Here is a 19,570-nt window from a genome sequence, read left to right on the forward strand (position 1 = left end):
CTTTCTGCCTCTACTTAGAAGAAAAAAGAGGCCAAAATTTGTCACTTTATTAAATTTTACAATAAATCAATTAATAATAAATTACAAAAGTTAAACGTTTATTAATTCTCTAAATTAAAATGAAATACTTGGGTTGTTAAAGGGCTTTGCTAATAGTTAATTGCGGTTTGTTTTTTCTCCTATGAAGAGCCTGTTCAACTAGAAAGAGAAGCGAATTTTAGACGAATGAGGATTGGGATTTTCTTGGGCGTTTTATCATCTGATTCTTTCGGATGTAAATATTGTGAGAGAGTGTTAGAATCGAGGACGAATAGAGCGAGAACACTATGAGTGCATGGCATTCAATCGCATAGGGGACGGTAAGATTCGTGAGTTGTATGTGATTGAATCACCAGTGGGCGCATGAATTGACGGGACACTTCCCAACTTTCGAAATTTCTAATAAATTCATTCTGTAATTGTTTGATATTAACACTCGTGATTTGATTGCTTCAAATTTAATAGATGACTGTAACAATTTCCAAGATATCTAATTCGATATATCAAGAGAAATTCACAAGTCCATTTTTATAGTGTCCCGTCCACACCCACTAGTGGATGGCCAGAATATATTATAATTCGCGATAGAAGCGGCAAACGACCCATTAATAAAGCAGTCTGAAATAAAAGAGAATACAGTCATCCAGCCAACAAAACCGAAGAAAAAAATCCCATCATGTTTTCCATAATTAGCGCTCTCAGTAAAATTGATATCTATCGCACAAAAATAATGCTAACAGTTACTTGTGAGTCCACTCGGCCTTCTTTTTCTCCGCAAAAGCCTTCATTCCGATCTTTTGATCTTCACTTCCAAATAAGCTGTGGAAAACTCTTCTCTCATACTCTACACCGTCTCTGAGTGGTAAGTCTTGACTCTTGTTGACAACTTCCTTCGCAGCCTGCACTGCTACCTTACTGTACCCTGCAATTGTCTCGGCAGTACCTAGCGCAGCTTCAATGAGCTCCTCCCAGCTTCCATATGTCCTTGCCGCAACTCCCCATTCTCCAGCTTCTTTGCCACTAAAGTTCTTGCCGGTCAATATAAGCTCCATAGCTCTAGATTTTCCAATCGCCCTTGTAAGTCTTTGACTTCCACCAGCTCCAGGAATCGTCCCAAGTTTAATTTCTGGTTGCCCAAAGTTTGCCTTCTCTGTGCAGTACAATACATCGCACATTAGAGCCAGTTCACAGCCTCCTCCTAGCGCATGCCCTGATACGGCTGCAATAATAGGCTTCTTGATGGCGGTTGTGAGATCTGACCAAGATTCTATGAAAGAGTTTGTATAGGCTTCAGAGAAGGTAAGCGGTGCCATCTCTTTGATATCCGCACCAGCTGCAAAGGCTCTTTCAGATCCGGTAAGAACAATCGCAGATATGGACGGAGATTTATCGAATGCTTTAAGTGCATCGTTGAGTTCGTTTATGAGTGGTGTAGATAATGCATTGAGTGCTTTGGGTCGGTTTAATGTTACTTTGACAAATGTTAGTAAAGACTTTTTTTAGAGAAGGCAGGGTAGAACAAAGTACTTTGTCCAACACCAGGTCTTGGTTCTGAAGTTTGTATGAACTCGTAGGATTTGGCTGAGTAGGCTCGTGAAAGTGCGGGGAGAGTTGAAGCTGTGAATCGCGAGGCAAGGGGCCTCAATGCTCTAATTGAATACATGACTTATTGAGATGTAGAATATCGTAAAGGTAGGTAGACTTTGACCCCGATCGTATGAAGCTGTTACTTTAGATCATTAAGTAGAGATTCACGAATTCCAATGTCTTGAATATCAAAAGCAGCTTGTGTCCGTTTCTACTGAACTCATTTCTGGCAATTCGGGTACAACCGATTATCCTCGGGAACTCAGAGCTTAACCCCCGAGTCCCTCAAAGAAGACCCATCGTCCCGCATGATTAAGTATCACGTGAAAATAGCTACATGCGCGCCACAATCTAAGCCACGACGCTTTCCACCTGGGCACGGGGCGATGCTATTAAAACAGGTGGTCTCGAATTTCAAAAGTTCAAACTCCAACTACCTTCCGCGCCTACCACCAAACGTCGCTCATTTCAACTCTAACTTCTTCGACAAGAGTTATTACACCTGCACAAATTCTATACGCTTTCGACACAAGGACACGCAATTCAATATGGATTCGATAGAACCAGAACAAACCCCTTTCGCGGCTGTGAGCGCGCAGACTTCAAAGATAGGACGTGTAAGTTTGTTCATAGATGCGATTTGTTGAATCGCATCATTTGGAAAGGACATATAGACTAATTCGAAGTAAATAGCAATACCAAGCTTGGTTAGATAAATCAACACCATATGTTCCTTACAGATGGTTGGCTACATTCGGGCTTCTTATGATATTCTTCATTCGCATATTCGTTGCACAAGGGTGGTATATTGGTATGTTGACTCTTGGTCGCTTTGCGCGTTCTCAACTTATACATTTCAATAGTGGCATACTCTCTTGGAATCTACCTTCTTAACCTCTTTCTCGCATTCCTTCAACCTAAGTTCGACCCCTCCAATGAAGCTATCGATAATGATATGGAAGATGGAGCTGCTGGTGGATTACCAACTAAACAAGACGAAGAGTTCCGCCCATTTATCAGAAGACTTCCTGAGTTTAAGTTCTGGCATTCAGCGACAAGAGCAATCGGAATTGGTTTCGCTTGTACTTGGTTCGAGATTTTCGATGTACCGGTGTTCTGGCCAGTGTTGGTTGTTTATTGGTTGATTCTGTTCACATTGACCAGTAAGTAATTCCTTGACAGAAGAATAACTTGAGAGAGACAGATTTGTGTTTCAACATACTGACCTTTTCCGCAGTGCGCAGACAAATTCAACATATGATTAAATACCGATATGTGCCATTCTCGTTCGGCAAGACTAAGTATACCAAGAACAGCTCGTAAACTCAATCGGTTTCAGGAAGCAACGAATAAATGACCTGCTCGGGTGACGACAGAATTTGAGAAACGATAGCAATGCTATCTTGTGTACAAACAGCTGTACTTCATATGTGTTCATGAGAGGATTTGGGGAGCAGGAGGCAGAAACCCTTACTGATTTTAATTACAATTTTCTCTGTTCCAGTATACTTAGGGGTTTTCTAGGACATTCAAGGGTCGGTATAGCTGAAAAGCTATCGGGAAATAGATGATACGAGCTAGTCGAAGTCAAGAGAAGAGCAGCATCATCACAACATCGCACCTCTCAAGCTCTTCGAAACATTAGCAAAGCTTCAAAAAGATCCTTCTGAAGACCCCAAATTCCTTTTGGACATTATTCCAGAATTTCAAGGTCGCGCAACCAAATGATATCTAGCATACTCAACTTGTCTCCTTTGATATCTATTTCTGGGTGTGTGGTTCGTATATCGTGAACATATCTTTCCAAACACTCTTCGCCTAGACTGCATCTTTCTATGTAAATCCTTCCCTCAAAACATCTTAGCTAGGCTCTAATGTGCATGTATGTGATACAATCAGCTTCCTTTTCTATTAGGTACGGGCCAATGATCTGAGATAACAAGACTAGACATGACCCATAGTGAGAAAGTGAAATTTAATTGGACAAAACTTCAGCCACAGCTTCGTACCACCTGCATCCATAGGTACAATTCAGCCTTGTCACTAGCGCTATTTTCCCAGTGTCTGTCCATCCATCCATTCAGACGCGACATTCCCAAATTTATTAATCTACAACAATAAATTCAAGCATATCCACAAAACAATCATCGAGCAACAAGATGGCGTCCTCAGCATCTCGAATTGTTCATCAAGAATATATTGCTCGCATACGATATTCCAATGCCTTACCACCACCTCCAAATCCTCCCAAACTCCTCGACATCCCAAATACTGGCCTTGCCAGTGGTCAATATACTACACCTGGATTTGCTACAAGATTAGCGCGAGATCAACCATTGAATATCGAAGCCGATGCGGAACTTGGTATGCCATTAGACTTGGTGGGAATGCCAGGCATATTTGACGGAGACGAGAGCTGTAAGTTCGCATATTTCTTTGCAACTTGCGCAATCGCTCACTTTTAATTTCAATAGCTATACAAGCGCCATTGCATCCTCCACAACTTCATCCTCATGATCGTGCTCTCCTCAGACCATTGGCGACATTGGGCAAGCCCAAATTCTCCGACACAGGAGTCTCATTTTTGCGACGCACTGAATATATCTCTTCTGGCTTCACCTCAAAAGCGCGGATGGAAGGCACCACCTCAGCGAAAGGACTTGTTGACACACGAAAACCAAAACCTGTTCAAAACTTACCAGCTGATCGCGAATCTCCTGCATACATCAAGGCACAGGTTGAGAAGGGCTTCGAAACCGCCGCTACCAATCTCAAGGATCGCACCCGAGTCCGCCATCCTACCAAGCGGAATGTCCAATTAGTGGATGCAGTTCCTCTTATACCAGATCTCGATGCTTTCCCAGATGCGGGTGGATATGTCCTTTTGAAGTTCCTCACCAACCCTGTTCCTCCAAGCTCTACTTACGACGCTCGGGTTGAGAGCAGTGTTTTAAGACCCGCTGATCCCACCGAGGCAGAAATCGAAATGAAAGAAGCTGCTAGACAAGCTTATGAATTAGATCCCCATAATAACCCAGCTCCGGACGAAAAGATACAATACGAAATGTTCATGCCGGATACGGTTACTGATGCCAAGAATATCAAACGGAAATTCGACGTTCTGGATCCTGAACACGACGATAGGGACCTGTATTCACAATTTGATGAGGAAACAGGCAAAGGAGCGTTCAGACTGAAGAGACTCCGTGGCTATGAAACAGTTCAAACAAGCGGTGGGACAGATGACAAATATGATGAATATGTGGTGATAGCTATGCACGATGGGACCGATGGATTACACCAAAAAGCCGCTCATTACTATCCTGTCGTTCAACGAAGTTCCATCAGACCACAGAGAACCAAGAATATTCAAAAGATGAGGCACAATATTAGCGGCGAAGAAGAGGAAGTTTTGGATATGGTGGATCTGAGTATTGTTGACCCGAGCGCGGAGACGAAGCAAGTGATGGAAGGGTTCAAGACTTGGCCGTATGGAGAGAACCATGAAGATGACGCAGAAAGAGAGGCAGCTGAAGTCGAGGAGGCGCTCTCCGAAGCAGATGCTGAAGGCGAGGACGACGATCTGAATTCGCCTGTAAGACCTAGTTTGGGTGGAAAGACAATTGCGTCTAGGGTGCAGAGTGATGAGGACGATGACGATGAGAATGAGAGTTTACATTCTGAGGATTAAGGAATGTTGATCTGGACGAGGACCGGAATGAGGACAAGACTGTTGGAAAGAAAATATAGAGATGAAGCAAAGAAAGGAACGAGAGATAATGGAAAATGCGCATATGTGCATATTAAACGAATATCTATCGAGCAATAGGTAATTAATCATACAGGTCTACTTTGATTTCGCATAGCAAGGGGCGGCGTTCTTTAAGGATGGTTGCAGTTATACAGCAGAAGAGAAAGATATGAATAAAATGATACCTACACATGGATATCTTAAGTCAAGATATCGTGGACAATCTGATAAGAATGTGAAAATGAGCATCAAAGTGAGAGTCAAAGTAACCACTCTACAACGATGTATGTTTGCGAGTATGATATTCATGATATGTAATTAACTAACTATATGCACCTATCCTACCCCATTCTAACCTATCCTATTCCATAAAAACCAGCCTATTCCCAACTAAACCCCAATGAACCAAAAGAAAGAAAACGCCTGTGCTAATATGATGCTATGCTTGCGTACCTGTATGTTTGCGTGTGTGTATATCATGCTTCTAAATCCAAAATGACTGCAACGAGAACCTCGTCGCTAAATTACATTCTTGTCTATATTCCCGCCAAGCGACACTACCCCTACCTTATTTGATCGGTGAGAGAAAAAAGGTGAAGGGTCCAATGATAATTCTTATCTCCTATTACTTCATTTACAATTCCACATTCGCATCTACACATTTAAACCACCAATTTCTCTTCAAACACGTTTCCTTGTGTTTTGGAGTCGCGCTAGGCGTTGGTTTTACATCAGGTGAAGGATCAACGCAGACGAAACCAAACCAATTTTTAGAGGTGCATGTTTGGGTTGTAGTCGATGGGGTTGAGTTTGTGGGCGAGGGGAGAGGTGGTGCGGAAGTTATGGAATGGGATGAATCTTTTGTACTCGAGACAGAAACGGATGTGGAAGTAGAGGTAGGATCTTTGCAACCAAACCAGCCAGGATGCTCACAGGTTGTTGTTGCAGTTGTACTCGTAGTAGAAGAGGTGGAAGTGGGTGTATGTGGCACTGAAGTGCTACTGCTTTTAGTGGTAGTTTTCTCATCTTTGCAGCCAAACCAGCCAGGGGTTTTACAAGTTGAGGTTGAGGTTGATGTGGTAGTAACCGGTACGCTAGTCGTATGTTTGGAGGTTGTAGATGCATCTTCATCTAAGCAGCCCCACCAGCCAGGCGTTTTACACGTGGAGGTACGACTCCGAGTGTTCGTGGTCGAAGTCGATGGCGCTGAAGTGGCGGTGCTACTGCTGTTGCCTTCTACCTCTTTCCAAAGTGGACAGTCTACACATTCCGGTGTAAACTTGCAAACTGGTACCGTATCGTAGACTTTTATGATTTGCTCGATAACAGTTATGATCTTGTGTGACCAGATATGTACTCCCCACCCGTGATCGGCCACAACGTCATAAACACACTCCATACCGCTATGGCATGAGCTTTCTAATGCGTATCCAGCGTATGAACAAGAAGCGGTAGCTCCATTGCACGTTCCCAAATAGATCGGGTCGGCAGTATGTCCAAAATGATAAGCTCCAGTAAACTCACGCTTTTGTGGTGTACTTGGATTGTGACCTGGTGGCGCTGGTAGACCTAAACGACTTACGGGTAGAGCATCTGGAACGGCCTCGAATGTAACAACAGGAATGCCATATGTCAGCCCTAACATAGAACTGACCGACCCACCAAGAGAGTGGCCTGACATCCAGACGTTTGCGTTAGGATAAAGAGCTGTGACATTGGAGTAGAGGTGTCGAGCCGCGGTGTAGTATCGGTTTTCAGACCTTAAGCTTTTCTTGAGGCACGATACATTGCAAGTGTAAGTTCCAGTAGCACAATCGCAGACTTGTCGGTAGAAAGAAGCACCTTGTTGGCCACAACAACAACTGAAGAACAAATTGTCGTTCTCCTTGTCGTTTGTAGTTGTCCCGTCTCCATCGTACACCGCAAGACTCGTTCCTTTCAATCCTATGACAATTGTCGAGTTCGACTCATCCATATAAATATAACCTCGTAGCCCGTCGGCATCCCAGCCAAATCCATAGTCATCGGTTCGATTAAAACCCCCATTGACGTCCTTCCAATCCCCTGTTTCTGGTTTGTCCACGTAGGCGTTCGCTGCCATTTGTGCCAGTGTTATGATGGTATCCTTGTCTGTAATATCCGGTCCAGGAATTTCGTCAACAGTCCAAGCCGACGGTGATAATGCCCATACATCTCCGCTCTCTCTTGATGCCGCCACCATTGGATCAACCACTGAAGGTCTCCTGTCTTTTAATCGTTCTATCTTCACTGAGCTCTTCTTCATAACCAATGGCCTTGTCACCTCTTGTAATGGCCCCTTTCCATCTTCGGATTCCAGCCATACTGTTGACTTGGACTTGGTATCTAAAATATCGAGTTGTTTGTGTAGTTGAGGGTATTCGTACGTTCCATGATGGAAGACGTGGCGAAGGGACTGTTGTTTACTATTAGCATTATTTAAAACGTGGCGGTGAAAGGATATATTTACAAATACATGATTTCCAGCGGAATCCTGTTCAGATCCTGGAATCAAAGGTGGTAATATGGGCAATATTGGTTGCTGCTGTTGTTGTTGTTGTTGATGAGTTGAGTCCGATGCACTTATCGGTGTCGATAAGGCCAGGAAAGATAGTAGTAATTGAGCTGTAACCCTGCCAGCAGAATAACAAGATGTAGATGATTTATACCTCATCTCTTAGAAAGTACTTATGGATGAGGAAAACAAAAGAAATGAAGATACTTTGCTACTTTGTTGTATATGATTAGCAATATAGTAGGTATGTTTTGTTGAGCACACTCGAGTATTGAGATGAGAGACGAGTGATGGATGATACTCGAGTAGATGACGATAGTTTAATGTCCAAGAGGCGTCACAAGCACACAAGCATTAGGCGGAGGATTATCCTTCTGTGCAGGACATTGAAATGAAGAAATCCTATTGGTTCTCTGGCTAATCCTTGCGCGTCTCTTATATTTCACAGCCTCGAGACAACCATCTCGGTTTGGTTGATGTTGGGAAAGATTGCCGTACCTGACAGGAGAAGGAGATCCATTCATATGATCAAATGTACCGTTAGTCATACTCAGCTATACGCCCAAGTTGAAGGTTGAACCAAGTCAATCTGGATCGATTGGGAAAGCCGACCCCTTCGTCATACCTCTCTCAATTTACCAAAAGATACGCCGGCCGGAATACAAAACCACATCCAATACCTACCTAGTACATCACAAATCGAAGACCAACTGGCAAAAGCTGGCGTCAACGAGTGAGTCGTCCATAGCTAATTAAGGCAGTAGCTTATTAGTCCTCGTTCTCGTGGACTTATCTATTATAAACACACGTAGCTTCAAGCTAATCACGGAAACTACTTCGACTACCTAGGTACTCAGACTATCAGACTACATCGAGTACTACTATCTTCCATTTCCTTTCCTTTCCGTTCATTTGACTGCCTTCTACCTCCTGTTTGGTTCATCACAATCAATTTATGCTTATGAAATGTAACTTGTTTCTCTTCCTTTTACATACATCGAACTCTCCAATATTCCCACACTCTTTTACACAACGATCCCCGGTTGTTGCTCGAGCAAAGTAGAGTTTCAGGCGTCATAGTATTCATGCGACTTTAGTTCATCACTTCATAAATAGGTATTAACTGTTCATCTTCTCAATTCTCTCTCATTGCCTTCAAAATGCAGTCATTTACTGACAAGATGCATTTTACTTTACCAGATTTCATGTCGTCTCCAGGGAAAAAGAGTGATAGCCAACGGCCTCGTCCGTTGCAGCTTTCCAAGTCATTTTCAAATCAAGAACCACCGTCCAGTCCGGATCGTCTATCCCGTCCTCTCAGAGCAAACACCATACAGAACGGCACTGTCCCGTCAATACTGATGTCGAACACAGCAAAGTTGGGAGAAAACCAGCGACCTGGGACACAATCAAATATTTTTGAGAAAACCTCCGAGGATGGAGGAGAGGGCGGGGAATCGACCGAGGCGTCTGGAAAGTTACCCGTGGACTTCGATGAACTACCTATAGAACTTGTGAGCTTAGCAGATAGGTCAGTTGAATCTCTAGCATAAAGCAACCAACACGCTTGATTAACATTCCCTGTAGTTTTATTGATTCTCTATCTGCAAAGATTCATCCCACCCCTCCTTCAGTCGACAAATTATCGGGGCTTTTTCAAGACTTCTATGCCGTTGCCGCCAATCACATCAACACTCACATCTCCGCATTATCCTCCCGACAACATCGCGCAAGCTCTCCAGCGCCACCAGCCTCATCGTTATCCGCGACGGCGAGCAAGATCAGAGCGAAAGCTACTTCTATGAATAAGGAACGTCCCAAAGTAATAGAAAGAAAATCATCTGAACAACAGATGTTAACTAGTGAAGAAATCAACGAGCGGAAACGTGCTAGGAAAGCGCTTGAACATAAACGTGTTGCATTAGAAGAAGCAATGGAGAGGAGAGTTTGTGAAGGCATATATGATAGGATATGGCGACACAGGAGTTCACAAGATGAAGCTCAGGACGAGAAACTCCGATCGAAAACTGCCGCTTTGTCAGTGGTTGGGATAGGGTTAGTAGATTTAGGAGTCGATTTGGGCATAGAATCGAGTGAAAAGCCAGACGCGGCTGAAAAGCGAGAACTGGAGGTTCGAGAGTGGCTAGAAGGTGCCAGAGGAGAGTTGATTGCGATGAACGACGAAAGATATCCTCTTGGGAAACTTAACCACTTAAAGGCAGCCCATAAAGGTATTGTTGATACCTTATCACACTTTCATCCATCTTCATCGGCGGATGAGATTATGCCTATGCTCATCTTTACTCTTATAACATCTCGACCTGAAGGGATGAATGTTATAAGCAACCTTTACTTTATACAGCGATTTAGATGCGAAACGAAGATTGATGGGGAAGCTGCTTATTGCTTAACAAACTTAGAAGCTGCGATTTCTTTCCTTGAAACTGTAGATCTGGCAAGTTTGAGGGCAGACGAAATTCCATCAGGGCCAATCAAAATCAGTAGTCGACCCAGCACACCGAAAGCAGATAAACCTGACTCTTTGACAGTTGGTATTACACCTACAGGTCTCTCAGCTCCAGCAACTGTTTCTGCAACTCCAAGTCCTTCTGTGTCTAAACCTACGAACTCACCCGTGTCCACACTTCGGCCTACGGTTCAAACAGCGGACCGAAGGCTTAGTGATTTATTCCAGCCACCCGCGGCTTTCGGGGCAGCTGGAGATGCAATATTCGACACCGCTGATCAGGGGTTCAAGAGTATTGGGAACAGTTTGGAAGGTAGCTATAAATTCCTGCTTGGAAAGCTAAAAGAGCGCGACTCCAAAGGCCAAGCTTCAGAAATCGCTATACCAAAAACGCTAGATGATGCCCGAAAGCTTATCAGTACACCTCCACCAGAAGATGACGGATCTGTAAGTGGTGGAAGCACTCCTCAAAGCCCAACTGTTAAGGAACATAAGGATGGGTCTAGTGCAGAGACGAAGCCCGAGGGACGTAGCCGAAGTGATTCGGCTCAGAGAATTGATGATAGAGTTCTCAGCTTCATTGGTGGTCGCAAAATGACTAGAGAAAGAAGCGCGGATAGTAATCGAAGTGGTGGTAGCTCTAGCAAAAGGGTTGCATTTGCTCAAGAAGAAAATGGAGAGAAAGGGACGCCCTCTCCGCAGGCTCCTGCTGGCAATCCAGCCATTGTTGAATCAATGCGAAATCTCGGCAACTCACTCAACCCGATGAATAGGATTGCTGGGATGGGTATGATGCGTAGTTTTGGACGTGTAACAACCCCAACAACGCCCACCCCGACTAGATCAACCGTACCGGATGGAGGGACTGCTGAGTTGACTAGTGTATGTATCATGTACCCTGTATAATTCATACTTGCTGACTTTGATAGACATCCCCTGATTTAGCTACGCCTCTACCACCCAAAGAGACACCCAAAATCGCGCCACCGAACAAACGATTCATGGAACTTCAAAATCCAGGGGATCTCAAAATTAGTGAGGTAATGGAGTTATTGAGAGATTATAGAAGATTAGCAGGAGCTTTAAAAGATCTTGGGGCTGTTTAGGTGGTATCACCATAATTTTCTTTGATTATCTTGTCGTCTACATATCTTCGGATACCACGTTCCTTAATTTTTTCTTTGTCTTATTTTTCATTCCATGGGCTGTCTTTAGGACATTGGGAATCTGTTAGAATGGTGTTCATTGGGGCGTGGATATGGGAAACATAGAATTGGATGGGTGTATGGTATGGGATTTGACTTGGGAGCCTCTGACGAGTGGGGAATGTCTGAATTCAAAACTTGACATGAAAGTGAACTAAACTCGGCCTGAAGAAACACATCGATACACGTGGGTTTCGATTTGAAATTCGATGGATCGAGAGAGGATGAGCTATATCGTTACATTTTTTTCAGAGGAAGATCAAGAGTTAGACACACGGTATTGATTTAAAGGATTTGGAGCGGTTGAATTTGTTTGACATGATGGATGTAGTAGACAACAGAAGATCGGGAGACATCAGTGAAGGTGAGTACTCGAGTACACTCTATGTGATAAAGTAGAAATTGTGAGATTGAAAATGAGAAGAATTTCAAAATCATCTGTTTGTAATTATTGTGATGCGTCGATGTGATTTGAGCACTATGACTGGACATTGAGATGGATTTTATCGGGAATCGGAATACTTGTTTTTTTTGGTTGTATGGTTATTTTGTATTGTGTAGTAGGAATTAACTGGGCTTTTAATAAGAATGGAAAAGGGGTTGGCTAGCTAGCGAGAATCGAGATGGGTTTTTGTGTTTGAGTATTCCTGCTAGTTGGGTATATACATAGTTGTATAAGTACCTGTGACGTATCTCAAATGTTTTCTCAATTATAATAATGTTGTATCTTTAAGTTGGATAGTATTTAACCACCTCTCTTGATGTCGTATAAATGTATATATACGCATATTAATATTAATATTATTTGTAGCGAGTATAAATATAAACATATATATCGTAAATATATGTGAGCATTGACGGAGAATGTGAAAGAGAAGATTTTGAAAGGGATTCATTTGTGTTTATTGAGTTGTATATTTCTGAGGTGGGTAGATTAATAGGTAGGTGTGTAGAGGAGTAATAGGTAGGTAGTTGAAGTGATTTGAATAGGATGAATAGGAATCTAGATATATTGATGAGAGAAAGGTTTGGAGATTCAGTGGTGTAGTTGTATGATGATGGATGTATTTGAGAGGAAGGGAAGTTGGGGGACGGAGAGATATTGTAGGATTATAGGATTGTGAAACTGTGAGGAGATATGGATATAGTTAGGGTTGGGGTTATATTGATATTAATATTCGAAAGGGTTGAATGTTTAGAATTAGGATTTGGATGCTTGAATGCTGAGTATACCTACTTTTTGTCTTATGTGGATTTACTCTGTTTATTCTTTTTAGTCTTTTTATTTACTAATATTTACTTTTTATTATTCACTTTTTATTATTCACTTTTTATTATTCACTTTTTATTATTCACTTTTTATTATTCACTTTTTATTATTCACTTTTTATTATTCACTTTTTATTATTCACTTTTTATTATTCACTTTTTATTATTCACTTTTTATTATTTACTTTTTATTATTCACTTTTTATTATTTACTTCTCATTATTTACTTCTTATTATTCACTCCTTCCTTTAATAATTCCCAGTCATTTTACATATCTCTGAGATCGCCTGCTCCTCTCATAAATCTCTTGTTGCATATCTGTATACATATCTACTTCGGAATCTTAAGGCGGAGTGATCATGTTCATATCCAAACTTGTAATTGTAAGCATAATCGAATGATAAGAAACTTCCAGTGCCCTCCTCTCGACAATTCAATAGTTCCGATTGGTCGAATCTACAGTGAATAGTATCGTTGCACGTCTGCAGATAGCCCGGGTACGTATACCCGGGGTATCCTGCCATCCTACTCGCCTACCCATTCTAGAAAAGCTACATCAGACTAGATTTTGAAAATCTTTCATGACAATTCTCTATGTTCTAAAGTTATCTAGACAGCGCAGAGATGAGATCACAGTGCCGCAAAGTAAATCCTTATATACTGGTCTGAAGGATAAGTTCAGCTCATCAATTTAGGTTCTACATCCTGGAGTAGTTATCCAAAATCTTAATCAGACTATTGCATTGTGACGACATGATCCTTTCCATCTCAGCCAGAAGTCGGATCAAAATATGGAGGGTGGTAATACAAGATCTAGACCCCCAAAAGGCTTATCGGAAGTTATTTCAGATATGCAACAAAGGGGGTTTTGGCTGAATGTTAGGAACCCTTCAGTGAGGTGGGATGGAATAATGTGACCTTTGTCCATGTTGGGAATAGACACGAAAATGAACTAGATTCTGAGAGCACATCTACTCGTTAAACTTGGCACTCCGCCGAAGCTTTTGACGAATCTGCAAATGAGTCGTCGAAAGGATGATGAGAATGATTCTTGGCAAGCTGAATCTGGAAAATCCATCTATTCTGCACTCTATAATTGCTCCAATGTACGTCGTTATGCAATATCACTGCCAGTCTTTCGTTGTATGGATTGGAGCGAAAAACTTGCACCTAACTCCGAACATCAGATTCCTCGATCTTGGCTCTTGATCTTGGCTCATCCTGTCATCTATCTGGAAGGAGGTGTCTTTCCCTTAAATTAATATAAAACTGTCAGATGAGCACTTGCGGTAAGCTTAATCATCTTATAATGACACACTTTTTCTGTTGCAAAAGCGTCCGGACCGCAACTGCCGTTCGGTAATTCAGGCAAATATGAAGTTATGAACTGATTCGCAGATGGACCACACATTTCCCCGGATTTGTTTGATGTACTCCAGACTTGGCAGTCTTGACTTAATTAATATTGAAGTTAATAACGGTTTATAGAATTGTGGAATGAAGATGTAGTTCTTGGCATGTGCTATTAAAATGGTAATTCCCACGTGTGAAACTTCATGTGTTTTGAAGACATCCATGGATTTCCTTGAATCAAGGTTGTGCAGTCAGTACAACAATCATCATGAGAAGTTCGGATATCGCATTTGTCTTGCTAAGTGTTGTGGCAACAGTCAGAAGCCATGCAACTTTCCAGGAACTTTGGATAAATGGTGTTGATCAAGTCGGAAACTGTGTTCGATTGCCTCCTACCAATAGTCCTGTCACCGATTTAACATCGACTGATTTGCGGTATGTATCTTTACCATTATTTGTAGCGTTCTAAAGGAATTTCTACCGACTGACTATATGAACAGGTGTAATGTCGGAGGCACAGTTGGAGTATCCGGGGTATGTTCAGTGGCAGGTATGTCAATCTAAATCGTAAAGAATTTGCTTCAACTGACATACAACAAGCTGGAGGGAATGTAACCGTAGAGATGCATCAACAACCCGGAGATCGATCATGTGCCAATGAAGCCATTGGAGGCGCTCATTATGGACCGGTCATTCTGTACATGTCCAAGGTCTCGAATGCGGCGAACGATACTGGCGCTGGTTCATGGTTTAAAGTAGACCAAGAGGGATACGATGTGTCTCGTCAGTGGTGGGGTTCGGCATGTTTTCCCCTTTTTCTAACCCAAGTCAAATCTCTCGGCGTCTTCCTAGCTTGGAAGTACATAACCAAAGTATGAGGCTAACACACATATGCAGCAAACCCTAAACGCCAACTGTGGAAAACGTTCTTTTATCATTCCATCAACACTAGCACCCGGTGATTACTTGCTGCGCGCAGAAGTCATCGCTTTGCATGTAGCAAGTTCTGTAGGAGGCGCTCAACTCTACCTGTCTTGTTTTCAACTACGTGTAACTGGGTCTGGCTCAAAGAACCCTACTGGAGTACTATTCCCTGGGGCATACTCGGCAACCGACCCGGGTATTCTGATCAATATTTACCAAACCATAAATAATTACACCATACCTGGACCAACTACAGTCTTTACTGGCTAGGCAGTAGGTAATGAGCATATACACTTTAAGATGGAAAGAGTTGATTGGAACATGTGGTAGATACCATCATGCAGAACTCGAAAGCAAGAAGCGGAAATGAGAACCATGTGTTGAGCAATGAAGTCCGCGATAATGACCCTTTTCAAGCTTAACATGCTGTCTACATGGCTGTATGGCATGCGAGTGAAATGATAACGTTTTTCAAGCACAAAGGCCTCGTTTCCAAGCGGTTAACTCCTGAATGACCTTGTCGAAAGTATCGATTCACAATATTTACCTAATCATGAAAAACAGAAGCACAAAACGCGTAAGACGGACTGCTCATATCTGTGATGATGAGTGCAGAACACACGGCGCTTAGATCATGTGCCCACATAACTACAGGCTTAAGAGCATTGCCGAAATACTAATGACGATTTGGCATAGATCCTTGTAGTGCATGCCCAAAGAGCTACGGAGTATAAGGAACAGGTATTTGCCGATCTGGGGGTGAAAGTTTGATGTTGCATTAGATCAATGTGGTTGATGCGACTGGATGAATTGAGTTCTGGTAGTGGGGTCAATTGTCTGTACTGTGCTGTACAATCCGAGGTGAGAACCCGGGAGTTTGGTTGTAGCGCCGTGGCATGAAAAAGGTTTGCGAGGGGAAGTATGTGGTTTCACAGAACGGACAGAGGCCTTAGGAAAGCGATGCGGTTCGGATGTACTGAGTCTTACGGCGAAAGACTTGGCTTCAGTGTCACCTCACCTTGAGGTAATAAGCGCCATTGGAGCACGAAGTATACTTGACGGACGAGGTGACATTGTGCCTCGGATAATTTGAATCGGATGAGTGGAAAGATCTGACGATTTTGATGAGTTACGATCTCGGGCACGTAGGTTAATACCTACAACAGTTGCGTGGCTTGTATCCGTTCCACGATACCCGTGGACTAATAATAAAGTAAATCCCAACTTGATACGAACCCTGAACTGTAATGCTGTTGTGCTACTATGTCCTATGGGGTCTAAAAAGATATTGTTGGATTGTTTTGCAGTGGCAATGGGCGCAATAGATTCATTCCAACATGCGACAGGTAGGCTGAGCTGGACTGGGCTGATGAGGATGAAATTGGGGGCCGACTGGTGGACTTTCCTTTACCTTTCCATTTCCCTGTCTCCTTCCCTTCTGCTGATTCATCTTATCTTATCCACAACACCAACAATTAGACAATACTTCAACCGGCCCGCACCGGAAACTAATCTCGAGCCAATTAAAATAAATAAAGTTTGAAGAACAGTAGAAGCGAAATAAGCGAATATTGGGCAACAAGAAGAGTGATTGGATCAAATTGAATCACGTAGATCATGTGGATCATACCAAGGTGGGTATAATGTAAATGTCGATATTGAGAGAGAAAATGGTCTGGAGTCCTTTCCCCCCGAGCTGAATTATCGAATATGTGATGACATTTCCAAAAGGGTAGGTGGCGATGAGAACATCGAATCGATTACTCTTCTCAAACACCGTGGGTTGGAAAAGTGGAAGCAAATAACATACAGGAAGCCACTCTCATATATATCACCAAATGTTGGTGTTTCGAACATCTGCCCAAACATAGGTAGATACAGAGTAGGTAGACTGTACGTGCTTGCTACAACAATCCATCAATGAATACACAGCCATGCTTCAATTCGGAATCTCGGACCCCAAAAGAGGTATTGTCAAATTCAACCGTCTTTTTCCCGTTGGCTATGCCTTTTGCTTGAGAAAAAGGAAAGCAAAGAGAAGATCCAAATCACCCAAATCATCCAATGGATTCCTCAATCACAACAATTCGTAGGTCAACGGCCATCTGCATATTCCGCCACCAATTGAGGAACATCAGGAACATCAGAGATACGGCAAATACTGATTTGATCAAACAAGGAAAGAACTCCCTTGTCAATTTCTTTGGACCCCAGCTTCTTCTGTTCTGCATACGACCAATTATTTTTCTTCATTCGACCAATCATCAAATGTGACGACTTGATTGAGTGATGGGAAAGAATGGAAATGATGAAAAAATGTCGAAGCTCTCCAATCATGATGAAAAGATGAAGATATACCCATGTTCATACATATGGCCAGTAACCATGTCTGCATGGGTGCCTTGTACCTTACCTTGGCCTTCTATTCAACCGCCAGACTCTTATGTGATCGATGCACCGGGAAGGAAGTGGATGTGATGCTGCCATGCTGCCATGCTGGTTGCGGAGAACCTTTCTCAATTAGTAGAAGCACAACTGCATTTCTTATCACACACATAATCCACTATCACCTCAATTTTTCAAGTCAGACTGGTACAAGAATGTCAAATTCCCGCAACACGAACTTATTCATGAAGTCTATGAGTCGGTTGAATGTTGTGGGACGAACACTTCCTTTTTTTAATATCTTCATGACGGTTCAATAGAGGATCAATCAATCAACCTTCAATACCTACCTATACTACAGTAATATTTGGGTGAGATAGATCTTGCTGGTCGAGATCAAATATCAAACTATTTATTATTTATTATTACTCCACCTTACGATACACAAGAAAGATCCTTGACGAGATAGAAAACGATAAGGGATTGATTCGAATGACGAAGGTTCAATAATTTATACACCACCTGCCACGAATTCCTCTTTCCCGTTACTCCCCAATATATAATAATAACATATCTGCAACATGCGGTCTTCAATATTGGCTCCGAGCCTCTTCCTCATCACATCCTTCACACAATCCACGAGTGCATTGAAAGCTCTACCGGATTCACCATGTGCATCGAAATGCGGCAACGTTTTAGGAGGAACCTCAGGAGAGAATGATATCGTGTGTCAGAATACGGACTATACAAGCTTGATTGGAACAACATACTCGGGTTGTGTGGGATGTCAATTGACGAGTACTTTTGTTGATCCTTCAACGAATGAGACGGATTTGGAATGGGGTTTATGTTCGTAGTTCTTTCCTCAAATTTATGTGTTGAAGTATGACTAACATGGCGGGTACATAGATAATTTGAGATATGCCATGAGTTGGTGTCTCTTCGGCTTCCCAAATAATACAGATGTGGAAGATACGCCATGTATAACGTCTCTATCGTGTGCTCCAATGAAGAATGCCATCGAATACGGAAATTTAACGACGGATGCCCAAACTGAATATGGCTATTGTTCAGACATCGCTACGAATCAAATCGCCGAATGTCAGAACTGTCTCGAGATCTCCAGAGCGACATATTATCTGAACAACTTTTACACTCTCCTCTATGGAGCCTGTGATCAGCAACCGGCACCAGGCTCAACATTATCCTTTCAAGGTTCGCCCTTCTCCACAACTCAACTCAATATGACATCTCCCACTCCCACCGCCGTACCTGGTCAAACCTATTCCGGTCTCTCTCTTAATGCACGAATCGGAGTCGCAGTAGGAATAATTGTCTTCGCCCTCTTCATTACCGGTTTCTGCATCGTATTTAATGGCCGCCGTCGCCGTCGTCGCGTTCTTCGTCAACATCAACTCGATACCGGCTATGCAGCTTGGAAAAATGCACACGACGTCGATGGACTAGGCGGCCATATCCCTGTCAATGAAGTAGATAGTGCAGTCTCTAATATGACATCCGGATCGGGAGGATTCTTTGATAGTCCTAATTCCCAAAAACCCCTACAGCCGAATTATTGGGGTCAACAACAACCTCATGGGGGAAATTTCAATGGGCCGGCTGTCATGACGCCGATTGAAGATAGTCCTATTACTCCCATGGCTGAGAAGGTGTATCTGTCTCCTTATTCCTCACCATACAGTAGTCCGGCCACAGCATCTACAGATGCAAATGGGAGGAGTCCGAATATTGATCAGTGGCCTATGGATCGAAAGGGAAGTTTCGGCCAGAGCAGTTTCGGTCAAGGAGGAGGCAGTATGGCTGAAAAACTTAAGGCCCGAGAGAGGGAAAGAGCAAGGAGGAAGAAAGAAGAAGAAGCGATGAATGAGCGCAATCAAATCGAGTTGCAGAATATGCAACATTTCCAGAGCCAAAACGTGGCTCCGGTTTTGGGGCATCCGGGATATGGAAGGGACCGAGATGGGGTGAGAGGATTATCGAGTGAGGATGCGAGGAGAGGTGATGCCCTTTAATATTAACTAGGACCTAGGGGCTT

The 19,570-nt window shown here is 42.8% G+C and overlaps 7 protein-coding genes across 7 annotated transcripts; 5 read left to right on the forward strand and 2 right to left on the reverse strand.

Annotated features, from left to right (window-relative positions):
• Positions 1–378: 378 nt before the first annotated feature.
• EAE98_009232 (uncharacterized protein) lies at positions 379–1,845 on the reverse strand. Its single transcript, XM_038956853.1, has 2 exons — positions 1,567–1,845; positions 379–1,510 (listed from the first exon to the last, which is right to left on the reverse strand). Exons 1-2 carry the CDS (start codon positions 1,700–1,702, stop codon positions 780–782), a joined length of 867 nt encoding a protein of 288 aa, XP_038806919.1. The 5' UTR covers positions 1,703–1,845; the 3' UTR covers positions 379–779.
• A 329-nt stretch (positions 1,846–2,174) lies between these two features.
• EAE98_009233 (uncharacterized protein) lies at positions 2,175–3,521 on the forward strand (the record flags this gene model as incomplete). The annotated part of the gene is made up of 4 exons (XM_038956854.1): positions 2,175–2,243; positions 2,320–2,437; positions 2,490–2,789; positions 2,864–3,521. 4 exons carry the CDS (start codon positions 2,175–2,177, stop codon positions 2,947–2,949), a joined length of 573 nt encoding a protein of 190 aa, XP_038806920.1. The 3' UTR covers positions 2,950–3,521.
• Positions 3,522–3,785: 264 nt separating this feature from the next.
• EAE98_009234 (uncharacterized protein) lies at positions 3,786–5,317 on the forward strand (the record flags this gene model as incomplete). Its single annotated transcript, XM_038956855.1, has 2 exons — positions 3,786–4,044; positions 4,101–5,317. 2 exons carry the CDS (start codon positions 3,786–3,788, stop codon positions 5,315–5,317), a joined length of 1,476 nt encoding a protein of 491 aa, XP_038806921.1.
• A 694-nt stretch (positions 5,318–6,011) lies between these two features.
• Positions 6,012–8,069, reverse strand: EAE98_009235 (uncharacterized protein; the record flags this gene model as incomplete). Its single annotated transcript, XM_038956856.1, has 2 exons — positions 6,012–7,811; positions 7,866–8,069. The coding sequence occupies 2 exons, from the start codon at positions 8,067–8,069 to the stop codon at positions 6,012–6,014; spliced, it is 2,004 nt and encodes a 667-aa protein (XP_038806922.1).
• Positions 8,070–9,115: 1,046 nt separating this feature from the next.
• Positions 9,116–11,483, forward strand: EAE98_009236 (uncharacterized protein; the record flags this gene model as incomplete). The annotated part of the gene is made up of 3 exons (XM_038956857.1): positions 9,116–9,441; positions 9,498–11,259; positions 11,307–11,483. 3 exons carry the CDS (start codon positions 9,116–9,118, stop codon positions 11,481–11,483), a joined length of 2,265 nt encoding a protein of 754 aa, XP_038806923.1.
• Positions 11,484–14,473: 2,990 nt separating this feature from the next.
• On the forward strand, positions 14,474–15,399 carry EAE98_009237 (uncharacterized protein; the record flags this gene model as incomplete). Its single annotated transcript, XM_038956858.1, has 4 exons — positions 14,474–14,640; positions 14,706–14,755; positions 14,806–15,005; positions 15,103–15,399. The coding sequence occupies 4 exons, from the start codon at positions 14,474–14,476 to the stop codon at positions 15,397–15,399; spliced, it is 714 nt and encodes a 237-aa protein (XP_038806924.1).
• A 2,696-nt stretch (positions 15,400–18,095) lies between these two features.
• EAE98_009238 (uncharacterized protein) lies at positions 18,096–19,547 on the forward strand (the record flags this gene model as incomplete). Its single annotated transcript, XM_038956859.1, has 2 exons — positions 18,096–18,363; positions 18,424–19,547. The coding sequence occupies 2 exons, from the start codon at positions 18,096–18,098 to the stop codon at positions 19,545–19,547; spliced, it is 1,392 nt and encodes a 463-aa protein (XP_038806925.1).
• Positions 19,548–19,570: the final 23 nt, after the last annotated feature.

This window comes from Botrytis deweyae (genome assembly GCF_014898535.1).
Source record: "Botrytis deweyae strain B1 chromosome Unknown BDEW_026, whole genome shotgun sequence".
NCBI lineage: Eukaryota > Fungi > Ascomycota > Leotiomycetes > Helotiales > Sclerotiniaceae > Botrytis > Botrytis deweyae.